The following is a 17,219-nucleotide window of genomic DNA, read 5'->3' as shown; positions in this document are numbered from 1 at the left end:
TGTTCTACAGGGCAAACATAGAATCTGTTATCCGTTATGGCATCACCACATGGTTTGGTAACCTGTCCGTCAAACTCAAATCCTAACTTCAAAACCTAGTCAAGAGGGCTGGGAAAATCATAGGCACGCAGCCCCCATGTTCTCTTCAAGAGATATTTGAGAGTAGTGAGGAAGCAGGGCCTCAAAATCACCCGAGACCCGAACCACATCCTCCATAAGGAATATGAGTTGATGCCGTCTGGCAGACGGTACAGATCACCATTTTGCAGGCTAAACAGATATAAATTCTCTTTTGTTCCACTTTCAATCAAAGCACTCAATAACAGATAACTAACTACTGGGAGAGTGCAATACTGCAAGTCTGCAATACTTGAACCTTGATATATTTGCACAGTGTAGGTAGGATAATTATGTATTGTACTATGAACTGTATTTTTTGTACTATGAACTGTGTGTGTATGTATGTATGTAATGTATAAAGCTGTCTCTTGGTGCCCAAGACAAATTTCTCCTCGGAGACAATAAAGGCTATTGAATTGAATTGAATTGAATTGAATTGAATTGAATTGAATTGAATTGAATTGATAAAACACAGTGGACCAATACTAGCAGTTCACACTGGCGTCAACAGATTAATCCCGTTTTGCTGCAAATGATTCAGGATAAACAATACCACTGGCCGCCCCCAAAGTCGGCGATTAAAACTCACACCTTGGTGTCAAGAGCTGTTGATATTAATACCGTAGTACAGAAGTTACTCAACATTCTTATTTTATTTGTGAAAGTGTACAAAGGATGGAGTAGAAACAAGACATTGACTCCCAAGCGGCATGGTTAAGGGGGGGGGGGGGGGGGGTGTAGTTCTATCATTTTCTCACCAAAATTAATGAAATGAATGAAGCCTTGAATTTGAGATTTCTTTGTTTTTTCCCCACAATCCTGATATTACAATATCCGCTGAATTGAAGTAAACACAACTATATATATAATTTCCTTTTTCTACTACAAAAACAACTCTCACAGTGTAATCCAGGAAGGACTATACTGTCCTGCTTATAAGTGATCATTTTAAATATAGTATTGATCGTAAGATTGGCCCCGTATTTTCTTTGGTTTTTTACATGATTATACTTTAATTACTTAAAGGAGCATTCAGTGATTTGGGTGATTTGGAAAAAAACCCGGTCCACCCAGTAACAAGATGTGCACATGCACACTCTACAGTGGGGGAAGTACAACAGACCAACAGCACATGCACCAAGGCCCGCCCCACTCGATCATGATTGGAGGAAGGCCCCTCTCATCCTGATTGGATGAAGGCTTTGCCACCCAAAGCCCAAACCGAAACTAGGGTTTTTTGACCCCAGGGGCTCACTGGGGACAGGGAGGAACTCCTTATATGGTCAGCACACTTTATAGTAGGGAGGATTATCCAAACAATAAGAAAAAATAAGTGATATTTGAATGAAGTGAAATCACTGAATATACCTTTAACTGAATAATTCAATATTGTAAAATTGAATCAGGACTGTGACAGAAACAAAAGTAAATCTCCATGAATTGAAGACTTTATGGGCTGATAGGAAAATAAGTCATTTGTTAGCTGAACTACCCCTTTGAGCTCAATGTGTTTCTACGCTTCAATAAAAAGGTACAATCCACTCAACTCCAATCCACAAATACATTTTAGAATATAATCTATGCTACATTTGGCAGGGAACATAAAATGTGATGCCAACAAACAGAAATGACCCAAGCTTGGTTTCATACACTTATAATCCACAATCAGACAGATGTGGCAACATCCATAGATAGACCACAAAAACCGAGATACCGCATTCGCCGCTGCAGTTCATTAGAGCGACATGTCATCTTATGGAGGCCGCCATATTGGAGTTCAATATGGCACGCTGCCACTCAAAGTGACTGCTGGCCAATCACAGCGGCGCTGTCCTGGAGTCCAGGAGTAAACACGCTGTGATTGGCCAGTAGTTTGAGTGGCAGCGTGCTGCATAGACATTAAAAAAAAAATAAGATGCCTCATTGGCCGCTGCAGTTCATTGGAGCGACGTGTCTCCATTGAAGGCAGGAAGTCAAGTGGGAAGTGCTGAAGGCACGCTGCGTCGCTGCCCAAGTGTCTCTCGCTGCCACTCAAGAGACTACTGGCGAATCACAGCGCGACTTTTCCCGGGACTTCTGTGACGCACGCGGAAAGAAGCTCATGCTTCCGCTATGCTTCGCAAGAAATCTCAAAAAAAAATTGTGCCTTCAATTTTGAAAAACGCGCCCCCAGAGGAGCCGGAAGAGGCTTCCACCTTTTTATGTCTATGGCGTGCTGTGCCTTTCTACAAGCTCATATGAGCTTGTAGATCTGCTATTTTTGAAAAATGAAAATGTGGTGCAAGTCTTTGAATATATATTCTTTCAGAGCGAACGTTTTTAACTCAAATCTTTGCTTCTGGGGGGGGGGGTCCCTGGAACAACATATTTTCAGATGGGGGTCAGCGACCAAATACATATAATGTTTGGGGGTCCTTGACATGAAACAGTTTGAGAACCACTGACAAAAAACGTTTTTAGAAGACATGGCATGTGGCACGGTGATTGGTTTAATTAATGTAACACACCTATGCATAATGTAACGGGTAGCGGAGGTGTTTTAGGGATTTAGGCTGTGGCACAAGATAGCCAATTTGACGGGGGGGGGGGGGGGGGGGGGGGGGGACACCTCTTACACAATGCTAAACCCCCAAATTACGGATAAAGCGTCCCTGGCACAAGATAAGGCCCTATAATGTCCCAGAGCCAGGGGAGGCGTCTACCCCAAGGGGCCAGTGAGGCTATTCAACGTTGAAGCTCTGGGCCCTAGTGGTAGGAGGAGGGACTACAGGCGGACCCGTGTATTCATGACCGGGAAACCCCGTGCAGCTGGGCTTTAACATTGAGCGCTTGGTTGCACTTCCGCATTTGACCACCAAAATTTGGTGGTCAAATGCGGAAGTAGACGTTCTGAGACGGTACTTCCGGCAGTTCCGGGTGCTTCAAAACGCCACTGAGCAACTTCCACTGACATGAATAGCTGGGGGGGGGGGGCGGAGCTTCGCGCCAGTTCAGTCTCTATCCTTTTATATACTCTATGGTCTACCCTTCTGTCTCCATTATATGGAAACATCTGCAGTGACAAACTACAACACAGGTTCTCAAGCCTTACAGGTCTGTAACTCTGAGAGGGTACAAACAACTCTCACGAGTTAAAAGGGCCACTTCATTCAGCCTTTTTCAACCCATCTTCATAGAATTGATCCTCACCGAGGCTCATTCTAAAATGGCACCATCTTTGTCTCGTCACTCGTCCCATCGGTGGGCTGTGGACAGTTCAGAAACCTGCCCATCACCAGTGACACTCGGTATAGGCAGGTTTGGCCTTTTCAAACTAGAATTCAACCTATTTTAACCCATTTTGGGCGGGAAGCCCTTTTGGTGTTTTAAACATTATGTTATAATTTAGCTATTTAGCTGAAATAAATATTTTCACGATTTTTCAAAAATAGCAGACCTACAAGCTCGTAGCGTGATTTAGAAGATTTTTTTTTAAATTTTGAGGTCAGGCCTAAATGGGTTAAGTTTCCAACGTATGACTTTTGAAATTGCGGCACATGGCAGTCAAGTCTATGGACTTGTAGTGTTTGTTTAGCGCACCTTTAACAAAACAAGGCAGCCAAAGTCTATTGACTTTTAATGTTCGTTTACAGCAGTAGACATCATGTGGTACAATATAAATACCAAAGGAGTGAGGCACCCCTTACTTCAAATGAGTGTGATTTTTGTGGCAGCCAAGTCTATGGACCTTTTGCCGGGAAATGTTTATTAATGCGAGAGCATAGAAACAGAAGACTTTGGCTTTAATAAGAACAATCATGAAAACGGTTGAAAATGTTGTTTGAAATGACAAAACCTGCCTTCTGATGTCACTGGTAGTAGGCACACCTACTGAGACACAGAACCGTTGTCATCTTATTATGAACATTAGTGAGGACCAATTATATGAAGATAGGCTGAAAATGGCCGAAGTGTTCCTTTTCAACTAACAGAGGATTTCATAGTACAGTGGTTCTCAAAGTGGGGTCCGGGGTCCCCCAGCGGTCCTTGAGGGAGTTCCAGGGGGTCCCCAGCAAAATGAAAGATAACCCAATGGAACTGGGTCCAAATGAAAGGACCCTTATGTGTACAAATGAGTTAAATTAACATTGATTTTACAATATAGATTGGTGTCCCAGAGATAGAAATGCCATTAAATGGGGGTTAGTAGCCTAAGTCAAACTAGGAGTGCTTGAAATTAAAATGGTTGAGAATCACTGCTAGAGCTGTAACAATATTATCTTATGGGGTTCTCTGGCATATATTTTCAAATGGGGGTTCCGCAGGCTAATAAGTGTCACTTTGGGGTAGGCATGCCACGGTATGAGATTTTACAGTACGGTACGGTGCCGGTATTGAAAACCTATACCTCGGTATTCCACGGTATTTATATTTTTTAAAAAAAAGAACAAAAAAGATTGCCCCCCCCCACCCCCCCTATGTCTAGGGACTACCCCCACCTCCTTATAAGCCTTTCTTTGTTCCCCAACCTGTAGGTCTACATATCTTATTTTTACCTTTTATGATAATTTGAATTTTGTTATTTGTCATGTGACTTGTCATGATTATGAATTGATTACCCAGGACCGAATGGAAACAAGACTGCAAGGACTTTTTTCAGTGATCCCTTTGGACATGTGTTTGACTGTACCCTATACTGATTACATTTCTGCCAATAAAGTATTCAATCAATGAATCAATAGCTATTCCCCACTGTATTTCACTGTACTATGGCTCCCCCTAATGGCCGTTTTGTACCCTGCACGCTGGAGCGCAATCTGGTACAATCTGGTAGTGCAATCTGCGCATGCTCACAACTGCGTGCCTCTGTGTTGACAGTTCACACTTTTAGTTTAGTACATGTGGAAATATGGAATATACAATTGGATCTGGGTGTCTTTCAGCAACACTAACTCAAAGGTAGGAAGCAACTTTTCAATCTACTGCAGCTGTGTGGTGAAAATAAATGTTTTGCCTTAGTCTGGGAGTGGAGTTGCACTGCATGCGCAGCATGCGCCGTCCACCAACGCTGTATTAAAATACCATAAACTCGGAAATCTCACGGTATCAACACCGTGGCTGTTCCTGTCGCGGTATTACCGAAATTCGGTAAACCGCGGCATGCCTACTTTGGGGGTTGCTTGACATGAAAAAGTTCGAGAACCACTGTCATACTGTACATTGGGGGTCCCAGAGATGGAATAAAAGGTATCAAATGGGTGTCTGCGGGATAGTGTATTATCAAACTTGGGGGGGGGTCCAAAAAGGTTGAGAATCACGGAAATATCCCAAACTGCATCAACAGACAGACGTGACAGACGAGGAGAGAGAGGCAGCTGGATGCTGCAATGCAGTCCAATACACTGACACCACGGTGCGTAAACAGCGCCTCAAACTGTGACTCCGCCCACACCCCGGGGGAAGTTGTGATTTGCGCTCGTTCACTGCAATGCAATTTGCGCCATTTTCAAAACAATATTGAGCAGAGAAGCGATTATCAAACGTATTTGCAATGCCATACGTTGAAAGATCTGTTGCCCGTGGACAAGGCACGCTACCTCGGCAAGTTAGATAGCATCGGCATAGATGTTTGTCCGTATGTGATTAAGGATTGGACCAAGTTGCATTGGCAGCCATAGAAAATTCTTACCCCAGGCTAAAACAAGGACTGTCTAAAGAGGATGAGACGCGAAGACCATACGGGCGACGCCATGTTGCTTATGGTGCTCCATGGAAGGAAAGAAACATGCGCAATGGGCTATATGCAGCCAACACTTCCGCGTTCAGCTTCCTTGGTCTCAACTGCGCATGTTTCTTTCCTTCCATGGAGCACCATAAGCAACATGGCGTCGCCCGTACGGTCTTCGCGTCTCGTCCTCTTTAGACAGTCCTTGGGCTAAAAGCGGATGTGACATTTTTGGGCGTTCCTGTCTAGCGTGGTGTCAGTGTATGGCCCTACGTTTGGGCGTTCCTGTCTAGCGTGGTGTCAGTGTATGGCCCTACGTTTGTACGTGCCTTACCCCATATCCCTAAACGTCTTTATCTTTTTTTCATTTTTTTTTTACTATTTTGAAAAACATTGTAATATACTTCAAATAGCCGATCTACAGCGACACGTCGTGAGCTCCTTGTAGAACGGTTATTTGAAGAATTTTAAAATGTTTTGTCAAAAACAAAATGGCGAGGGGCATGTACGAAAATAGGGTCCCCCCCCCCCCCCCCCAAGTGTTCAGATGTGTGGCGCCGCACGCTCCAGGTGTTCAGCTGCAGTAGAACTGTCCGGGGTTGGCGGCGCGGCTTCGTTTCCGACTCTGCTGCTGCTCAAAGAACTGTCTGATGTCCTCGGGAGTCACCACCTATCAAGAGGAGACGGGACGGGCAGATGTCAGCGGTGGTGTTGCGTTATATACAGTACATTAACCCATTTTGACCCGAGGACGATTCTACAAATGCCTAATAAATACCGTTTTCTGAAAAACCCACGTTTCTAGGTCAGTGGTTCTCAAACATTTTCATGTCAAGGACCCCCAACGATATATGTAACTGGCCGCCGGACCCATCTGAAAATATGTTGTTCCACGGACGTCCCAGAAGCAAAGATATGAGTTTAAAATGTTCGCTCTGAAAGAATATACAGTATATTCCAAGATTTGCACCACATTTTCACGATTTTTCAAAAATAGCAGACCTTGTAGATCTGCTATTTTTCAATAGCTAAAGTATACTGTAACATAATGCTTAAAACACCAAAATGGGTTCCCGCCCAAAATGGGATAATACTCCCCAGTCAGTAGGGTAATATATTATTCTTTTTGCCAAAACAGTACAGTAATATTATTTACATCATGCTCCCTTTAAAAGGTCCATTATGTATTTTTACAGTCTATGATGGAAACTGACTTTGGCAGCCAAATACTTCTTTGCGTGGAAAGGTTTGAGCGCCACATGGTTTTGAGAAAACTGGTGGGATTTAGTAGATGAATTGGCTTAAAAGGACAACTGTAGTGTTTTTCAACCAAGGTTCATGTTTTAGGTTGTTATTAGAGGAAGTAAAAGATGAGTGTTAAATGTTTTTCATTCAATTTAGCGATTTTAGCTGTTTTTGACAGGGGGGGCCGGGGGTTATTCGAACATGGTCCTAAATATGTATTTTTTTTTACAAAATAAATATGGTGATTTATTTTTGTATTATTTACGATAGTCCTACTAGACGCCAAGCAATTATATCTGGCCACAAAAGGTCACAAAAGGATCTATTGAATGTGACAAACTTCACATATTGAGCCGAATGTAATGAGTATTACGAATCATGTTCTGTTGTAAGTAGGATAGGCATTTATAAGCTTTTAGCTTCTGCCTATTCCTTTTGATCATCTTCATGTTTTGTTTTGTTTTTGTAACAGCTTCCATTCATTGTCTTTAAATATTGTATTTGAAACTGAAGGATGATCAAATAATCTAAACTAACTAACATATTGAGCCTACGACACACAGTATGGCCTCTAGTACCTAGCCCGGGCCTAACATATTGAGCCTACGACACACAGTATGGCCTCTAGTACCTAGCCCGGGCCTAACATATTGAGCCTACGACACACAGTATGGCCTCTAGTACCTAGCCCGGGCCAAACATAGGGATTGTCATACCAGACATGTCATATGTCATATAACCCAACGTGCTAGTCGGATATCCCCATGTATGGAGACTACTGTAAATATAATATAACTCTCCCAGCTCCGATAATATGAATGGAAGTGAGAGTCTTCGATACACTGACCTTTCCTTCCGCTGCGAACGTCTGGAGAAAGTCCTTCAACTCAGTCTTCATATCGTTGTATCCTGTCAAAACAAAATGCAATAGTAGTAGGACTGTCCGATACGAATACTACGCACGCACACACACACATACTCTATTGTGTCATTCTCACCAATAAATATGCTTTAACTAGCAAATGTTGTACTGCATGGACAGTATATATCCCCCATACTTTTTCTGCCTTTATTGATAGGTTGAAAGTAGACTGACAGGAAATGGGGAGAGAGATGGGGGGGGGGGGGGGACACGTGGCAAAGGCCGTCGGGATTGGGAGTGGAACGCGTGGCACGCCGCCAGGCCGGCTCAGCAGCCTATTTGCCCGGACGGGTGAGCTAACCGTCCGGGCCACCCATACTTTAGTTTGGCTTGTGTGTGTGTGTGTGAATTTATATGTATTAATATTTATGTTAATTAGTACCATGAATGATCTCCAGCTGTTGGACTCGGTTCAGGTTGTCCAGGGCTGACATCAGAGGGTCGTGGCCACTCTGATCGTCGCTCTTTCCTTTGTTCTCATAGGCCAGCACGGTGTCCGACTCGTCCAACAGGAAACTGACTCCGCCGGTCGAGTACAACTCCTGCATAGCAACATGCAGGTTAGCACACACATACTTTCTGATGAAGACTATGATTTAGACCAACATTTAACAATATAAATAATTGTTTTCCGTTACAGCTACAACATCGACTTCCCATGGTTGGGGGAGCGAGTAGCGACGGGTCCTTGTGCACGCGCGCGTGTGTGTGTGTTTGCTGTGGGTCCATGACACAGCGACGGGTCCTTGTGCACGCAATGTTCTGAGATTTCAGATTGTGTTATTAGAACACATCGCTCAAAGAGCTTAAACATCAACATCCCATGGTTGTGGGAGCGACGGATCTGTGTGCACACACGCATGTGTGTGTTCGCCGTGGGTCAAACTTGTGCGTGCGTGCGTGCAACCTGCTGTGTGTTTGTGTGTGACTGTGTGTATAACTGAGCGGGTCAAACGCTTCCCTTTGTGAAACACAACGCGTAGACCAGAATTGTGTGTGTGTGTGTTTTGTAACTGTCGCAGCTAAGCAGACATCGCCCCATACAGTAGGAACGCACATCTGGCCCAGGCTACTAACTACAAGTCTGCAAATACCTTAGCCTCGGAAACCCAGACGTTTTTATTTCCAGGGAGAAAAAAAAAGTCTGGGTCCGAGTCCACTTCAATTCGGCATAGAGTAGCGCAAACATCGCTCACTCTCTGCTGATTTCTGATCGTCTGCACCTTTGTTAAATTGACACACACGCACATATGTACACACACACACACTCCTCTCTGTCGCTCTAAGTAATTAGTCTCATGTCGCGCAGCTGCGCATAGTTTCTCCCGGCGGATCCTGCCGGGAGCTGCCTATGCCATAAAAAGCATAGGTGAGTTCCAGGCTACAAATACCTTGACTGCTCACATCCCCGGGTAATGCAGCATTCGCTGGGGTTGCTCTGCCTCAAATAAATAACCCACAGTCTGCAAATACTTTGAGTGTGCAATATCCCCAGACGGATATGGACTGGTGAAAAAGAAAGTTGAAACTAGACCCGAGGACGAAATTTAAAAAATGTCTTCTAAATCATGAAAATTTTCTGAAAAACGTCATGTCAGTGGTTCTCAATATTTCATGGCAAGGACCCCAAAAAGTATATGTATTTGGTCGCTCGCTGACCCCCATCTGAAAATATGTTGTTACAGGGACCCCCCCCAGAAGCAAAGATTTGAGTTAAAAACGTTCGCTCTGAAAGAATATATATTCAAAGATTTGCGCCACATTTTCACGATTTTTAAAAAATAGCAGATCTACAAGCTCATAGCGCGGCACCGAGTGCCGCGCTATGAGCTTGTAGATCTGCTATTTTCCAATAGCTAAAGTATTTAACATAATGCTTTAAAACACCAAAAGGGGTTCCCGCCCAAAATGGGTCAAAGAAACAAAATCCACCATCTTTACCTGACAGGAAGTGCAGGAGCAGAGTTTGGAGCGCCAGCCGGACGGCCAGAACACGGCACCCGATTGGCTGCTTTCTCCACCAATGAGCTTTAGCTCCTTCAGCCTGCACGCCAGAACCTGACGAGCTCGTTTAGAAGGAACCTCGTCGCGGTCGCTCTGGAAGACACAGAACAAACACGCCGTCTAATTATCTGCTTTTGCTTAAGCCTGTCACAATTATTTTGTTTACAAAGAACAAAAGGGCAAACAGAAATGCATTCATATTCGTTGCTGTCGGGAGGAAACCTCATAACTCCATTTTTGAGGTTTTTGAACCAATGGAAAGTAGTAAAAAGTGCTTTGGACCAAACCTCTCAACTCCATTGGACCCTCAACATGTCTGCAAAAGCAACTAACTCCACCACCTCTCCCCCTCTCATGGAAGTAATTGACAATATATAATTACAATTTCCAGAAAAATAAATATTTTTCATTTCCTGAAAAATGAACATTTTGGAGTTATGAGGTTTCCTCCCGACAGCAGAGATATTCATGTATCTGTGTATATTTATTTCTGATGTCGTTGTAGTGGTGTTGCTTCCAGGGGTGAAAGTGTCTTGAAATTCTTGCCGGAACTCCCAGAAAATGTCTATCAATCTATCACGGCCGGAAAAAAAAAAACTCTGGGGGGGGGGTCAAAACCTCCGAAATGCATAGAAACCTGGTCAGACACAACAGGTCTTACACCTACAATTTAGGCATTTAGCAGACACCTGCATTAGGCTACTTCATTACACTTTGACTGTAAAATGTCCTATTCATACCATAATCACAAGGAAACGGTGGTCCTGCTGCCATGTTGCACACGTACTATTTGGTGAGATTATTTGTAATGTTGCTGGTTCCAAAGGAAAGTACGCACATCTACAAAACACTTTCAGGTGCTGAACAAAAAGATACGTACAGGAGAAGGAGAAGTAGTCCCCACACTGTTTGTACCTGACGAAGACCCATAAGGGGTCGAAACGTTGTCATCCTTATATTCTAAATAAAATTCCTGTGGGAGCTACACACAGTGTGCGGACTCCTTCTCCTAATGTTGCTGGTTCACATGTACTGTATGCTGGCCTGCCGCTGTCCATCGGCGGTGGTGCTGAACTGAATGCATGTAGATCAACATGGATATTTGATACATTTCCAGCAGTGATGCTGTGTTCACATGACGGACGCAAAGCCTCACCCACACGTTGGGATCCTGTAGATCTGCTATTTTCACAACTGTTGTTGTTTTGGAAATGAAAATGTATGGATTTTTCTTTTTCGTTTATGTTCCCAAACGAATCGCCAATGAATAAAATATATTTACACCTGACATGCTCATCATGAAGGATTTTGCAGTGTGTGTGTAACTGTGTATACGCGCGCGCGCGTGTGTGTGTGTGTGTGTGTGTGTGTGTGTGTGTGTGTGTGTGTGTGTGTGTGTGTGTGTGTGTGTGTGTGTGTGTGTGTGTGTGTGTGTGTGTGTGTGTGTGTGTGTGTGTGTGCGCGTGTGTGTGCGCGTGTGTGTGAGAATGTTGGGACTTACAGTTGCCTCCTCTGTGTTGTGCAGGCTGGTCGAGGCCTGCTCCACCACCACTCCTCTCTTCTCCTCCTCTTTCTCCTCCTCTTTCTCCTGCTTCACCTCCTCCTCGCTTCTCTCGCCCTCCCTCTTCACCTCCTCCACTCCGTTCTTCTTCTCCTCCTCCGTCTTCACCTCCCTCTCTCCGTTCTTCTTCTCCTCCTCCTCCTCCTCCTCCTCAGTCTTCTGCTCCCTCTCTCCGTTCTCTGAGCTGGCAGCTGAACACCCTGTGCATACAGTCACAAACCTTTCTTTACAATGCAGACATAATACACATCACAATGTACTTGGTACTAACAATACCAACAGAGTATGTATAGAGGGTATGCGCGTGACATCATCATCAAACCAGGAAGTTATGCGGGAACGCCTACTGACTTGAGTGCCAAAAAACTACTTTCTGGCCTTGACAGCCCATACATCCAAACAGAAAAGTCCAATATGATTGCATTAAACGACGTTAAACTCACTTTGCCACTCGATTTGCCATTCACTTTATGCATGTGCATATTGTAAGGCCACAGCCTTATGCCTCATCTGCACAGGCAAGGAGCGGTTGTTTCCGACGGAGATATTGCACGAAAAACTGTCCTTATATGGAGCACCGGCCATTGCGTCGCGACGTAGCCTACGCCAATCAAATAAACCGATAAATAGTAGCGTGTAGATCTCAACCAATAAAAAGTCTTTGGGGCCGCAAAACCTCACTCAAACAGAGACTCTGCGAGCGAATATAGGAGGGGTGGACGACGTCACTGCACGGCGCGTTGTCGCTCGCGGTACGTCAGGACAGTCTCATTGAAAAACATGTATTCTAATGACATTTCATCGTTCGCTTGCTCGCATCGCTGGCAGTGCGGATGGGGTGTTAAGCCCATGACCACCTAATTCCAACACAATGTGTTAGTAACTCTATCAGGACTGTGTTACGGCCTGGTATGGGAACTGGCATTGCCTCAGAAAGGATCAGCCTACAACGAGTAGTGCGATTAGCAGAGTGCATGTTGGGAGGCGAGCTCCCCGAGCTCCAGGAACTGTACAACAAGTGGTGCGTACTGCGTAGTCAACTCAAAGCCCAGCGCATCATCAAGGACAAGCACCACCCCAGCTTCAAACTGTTCAACACCCTGCAACGACCGCTCCTTGAACCTACCTGGATTATATACCAGGGACAAGTGACTTGGATTTAGCTCGTCCAATCGTTAAAGATATATTCAGTGATTTCACTTAATTCAAATATCACTTCTTGTTTGTTTTGTTGTGATAATCCTCCCTACTATAGAGTGTGCTGACCATATAAGGAGTTTCCTCCCTGACCCCAGTTAACTCCTGGGGTCAAAAAAAACTTAGGTTTCGTTTTTGGCTAGGTGGCCCAGCCTTCATCCAATCAGGATAGAGAGGGGCTTTCCGGCAATCATGATCAAGCGGGGGCGGGCCTTTGTGTGCGTGGTGTTGGCCTGTCACGTACCCCCTCACTGTAGAGCGTGTGCACTGTGCATGTGCACATCTTGTTACCTGGCGGACCGGGGGGTTTTCCAAATCGCCCAAATCACTGAATGCTCCTTTAACCCATTCTGGGCAGGAACCCCTTTTGGTGTTAGCATTATGTTATGCTTTAGCTATTGAAAAATAGCAGATCTACAAGCTCATAGCGCGCCACCGAGTGGCGCGCTACGAGCTTGTAGGTCTGCTATTTTTGAAAAATCGAAGAACGACTGACATAGAAACATAGCTTTTTCAGAAAACTGTCAGGATGTAGAAGACATTTTTAGAATCTGAGGTCAGGTCAGAATGGGTCAAGGAACTGGAATCCTTGAAATCCTGAAATGATCCCAAGTTCCTAGCCCATAGCTAGATGTGTGTGCGGTGAGGATGAGGAGCAGGTGAACTTGGTATACCTTTGATGTGAGTGGTGTACTTCCACAGGAAGGACTGTTGGTTCATACACGTGGAACAGACCATCTCCTGAGTCTCCACTGAGTCAGGAACCGTACAGCCCAGGTGCTAAAAACACACACGCACACACGCACACACTAGGGCATTAAGCAACTAGTCGACTAGTTTTTTTTCCCGATTTTGTAGGCCTCAAGATAAGGTATGATTATAGTTATAGTCACCATGTACACAGTTTTTCAATGTACAAATATGTATTTAAAAAAAATAAAAAAAAGTGTATTTTTTTAATTTATTTTATTTTTTACATAATAGGTAGTTAAACAACTAGTCGACTAGTAGTAAACTAGGCAACTAGTAAAAATGACTAGAAGTGAATGCCCTAGCACACACAGTATGTAAGTAACTGAATTTCCCCCTGCAGCACCCTTTTTGTACGAAATAACATACAAGAATGAACTTCCCGGGTTCCCAAATGAATACTAGCACTGTGGCACCTCTATTTAAATTTGCTTTTGTATTCACAATTGTGTCCTGGTCAAACTAAACGCTTTTGTTTTCTGGTTTCGGAAGGGTCTTGCTGAACTGAAGAAAGTGTGGCGAGGACGGAAGAGTTTTACACCAAACGTGTTATTATTTCTCGGTCCACAACACAACAGAAGTCGCCAGACACAGAATGTGTGTCTGGCGACAGACACACAGTGGTCAAAAGTGTGTACTAGTCAAGGGAATTGTTAATTCAATACTACATCCATTGTGTAAAAGGTAATGGCTTAATTGCATTATGTGAAAACTGAAAATAGATGTTTTTAAATAGCAGATCTACAAGCTCAGCTTGTATTTTCAAATAGGGGGGGTTAAAGTGATGTCGATGCTATATTAAGTAGTGAAGTACCCACGTTGAGAAGCACAGCACTAGTGTAATGTCACCAATTTACACGTGCGTAGTATAGGGTGGCCAGCAGAGGGAACTAGAGGCACTGCAGGAAAGTCAGCAGCTGTTCAGTGTGTATTGTGTATTCTACAGGGGATAACAGACTTTACTAATTAGCGGTCAATTAGCAGCTAATTAGGTATGCCCTGTTTTTTGCATCACAACTTTCTCTACACAACACATTTTAGTCAACACTTTTCCGTTTTGCCCACAGCCGATACCGATTGCTGATGACCACAGGGATGAGCACAGGTTCTAGCCTGCTGCTACCGATTTAAATCATCGATATCACAATAGAGCTTCTTTGAAAATAAACAAATAATGTAATGTATAGAGATGAGGTATTACCCTGCCGTGAAACCAGTCCTCACAGATGATACACTGAATCATTTCATCTTCCACCTGAGAAACACATGGTCAATATTACCGATAAGGGTTACTAATATAAGCTAATGCACAAGTTATGATAGGGTTACAACTAATGCTACGATTACATACTCATTGTGTATGGATTATTAACATCGCTTAGAATATATTTTCGGTTAAAAAGGTTTATCTGGTCATCATCATGGCAATACTACTACTACTACTCCTACTCCTACTCCTACTACTACTACTACTACTACTACTACTACTACTACTACTACTACTACTACTACTAATAATAATAATAATAGTACCGGGTCCTCTGGGTCAGGGTAAGGTCTCTTGCAGGTACAGTACAATCCAAAGAAGTTGTGACTGTATTTATTAGCGCCGTTTGACTGCTGCTTCTCCTGGAAAAAAAACACCATTACAAAGACATCTTGTGTGTGTGTGTGTGTGTGTGTGTGTGTGTGTGTGTGTGTGTGTGTGTGTGGGGCTGTGTGCGCATGTCCGTGCGTGAACTCACTGAATGTAATTTACACTCCAGATCAGTGAATCTGCCGTTCCCACAGTCACAACAGAAGTTTCTATCAAACAAACACACACACATTGACAACATTGATGACCATTATAAACAACATAGGGGTGGGCAATTCACCGGAGATATATGAAAACCGATATTTTTACATAACCAATAACCCACTTAATCTTGCTCATATAGGTTAATGAAATAACATATGAATAACATATATGAATGTATCAACACAAAATAATTCTAATAGATTCATTTTTTACGACTTGACGGTTGACGCGGTATTATTATTACTTCGTCGTTCAATAATGATGTACAAAAAAAAAAGGTAAAAAATAGCCGATCTACAAGCTCACAACACATCGCATAACAACGCATTGTAAGCGCGTAGATCTGCTGGTGGCTACAATTTAGGCATTTAGCAGACGCTCTTAATCCAGAGTGACTTGCATTAAGCAAGAACAAAAACATGGCGATACATCATATACATAGAGACTAGTCACGAATCATACGTAAGCTAAGAGCATAACGGTGGAATATCTATATAGGTTTGAAATAATTGGAATGTACAATAAATAATACTAATCACCTTTTAGTGTAGAGTTCAAAGAGGTCGTGACCTTCGTGACATTTATAAGAGCAGGCCAGACAGATGCCGGCTGGGTCAACGTGCGCGGGCGTGCACGTGTTACAGGCATACAAGGCCTGTCGCTTCACATAGCCCTGGAAACACACACACACACACACACACACACACACACACACACACACACACACACACACACACACACACACACACACACACACACACACACACACACACACACACACACACACACACACGATTGTCAAGAGTCATTAACTTATTATTACGACATTTCAAGCTTTTGAAGATCCATCTGTTTACAGAGTGATATTTGCCAGGACCTCAGTCAACGTCACAGGATAAACATAACAGAAATAATACACTTCTGGACTAGCGGTTCCCGACAACCTCCTTTACTTGGAGCCCCGTGTTGTTTTTGTCGACTAAATTGAATAGTTTATTAAGACAGAAATGTAAAAGTCACACTTGTGTGAAGTGAGGAGCGCTCTTATCATCATACATCACATTCCGTGCTCAGCCAATCAAATCATCGCTATGGGGTACACACATTGCTCAGCCAATCAAACCATCGCTGGTACACACAGACACACAAAGCTGAGCATAGGAGCCCCTCAAAAACAGCAAAAGTACAGTCAAACACTTAGTCTAAAAGGGATACCAAATAGTCCTTGTGGTCTTGTTTCCATGTAGGCCTGTTACCTGTGGATATAGGAGGGCAATGGGCATCTCTCTTTATTTGTGATGTTATTGTTACCTGTGGATAGGAGCATCTCTCTTCATGTCAGATGTTATGGTGGATATTGTTACTTGTGGATAGGAGACATCCCTCCATGTTAGATGTTATGATAGAGGTGTTATGGTATTGGTACCTTTGTGGATATGAGGCATCTCTATCTATCTATGTTAGATGTTATGCTAGGTGTTATGGTGGATATTGTTACCAGTGGATAGGAGCATCTCTCTCTATGTTAGATGTTATGATAGGTGGTGTTAATATGGTGGATATTGTTACCAGTGGATAGGAGCATCTCTCGTGGTCTGATCCTCCTAAAACAGCAGTGGCTTCCTCCTCCAGCTCCTCGTCTTCCTCCAACACCTCCACCAGAGACACCGTGGCCTCTTCAGTCTCCTTGTCCGACATCCCTCCTAGTCCCAACTAGAGCAATGATACTGTATGAAAATATAGAACTGTTAATGTAATCCTGCACAGTGAGTGTGTCTGTGTTTGAACTGAGCACAGGAGAAAACAAAAACACAACGGTCCGTTCTGAGCGCGGGAACGGCTGTCAACTCGTACAAATATAACTTCCGTTTCCGGGCTTCAAAATAAAAGCAAGTGTATATTATTATTATTATTA

The 17,219-nt window shown here is 43.6% G+C and overlaps 1 protein-coding gene and 1 long non-coding RNA gene across 2 annotated transcripts; both read right to left on the bottom strand.

Annotated features, from left to right (window-relative positions):
• Positions 1-754: 754 nt before the first annotated feature.
• LOC306940679 lies at positions 755-2,332 on the bottom strand. The gene is made up of 2 exons (XR_013792033.1): positions 1,489-2,332; positions 755-1,130 (listed from the first exon to the last, which is right to left on the bottom strand). It is a non-coding gene; the product is annotated as an uncharacterized lncRNA (long non-coding RNA).
• A 2,282-nt stretch (positions 2,333-4,614) lies between these two features.
• On the bottom strand, positions 4,615-17,139 carry LOC306940960 (putative E3 ubiquitin-protein ligase UBR7). Its single transcript, XM_079526245.1, has 11 exons — positions 16,874-17,139; positions 15,844-15,977; positions 15,249-15,309; positions 15,037-15,132; positions 14,705-14,758; positions 13,428-13,533; positions 11,497-11,756; positions 9,933-10,088; positions 8,374-8,533; positions 7,917-7,978; positions 4,615-6,494 (listed from the first exon to the last, which is right to left on the bottom strand). The coding sequence occupies exons 1-11, from the start codon at positions 17,000-17,002 to the stop codon at positions 6,399-6,401; spliced, it is 1,314 nt and encodes a 437-aa protein (XP_079382371.1). The 5' UTR covers positions 17,003-17,139; the 3' UTR covers positions 4,615-6,398.
• Positions 17,140-17,219: the final 80 nt, after the last annotated feature.

This window comes from Electrona antarctica, assembly GCF_951216825.1.
Source record: "Electrona antarctica genome assembly, chromosome: 17".
NCBI lineage: Eukaryota > Metazoa > Chordata > Actinopteri > Myctophiformes > Myctophidae > Electrona > Electrona antarctica.
This window is presented reverse-complemented; position numbering and strand designations above follow the sequence as displayed.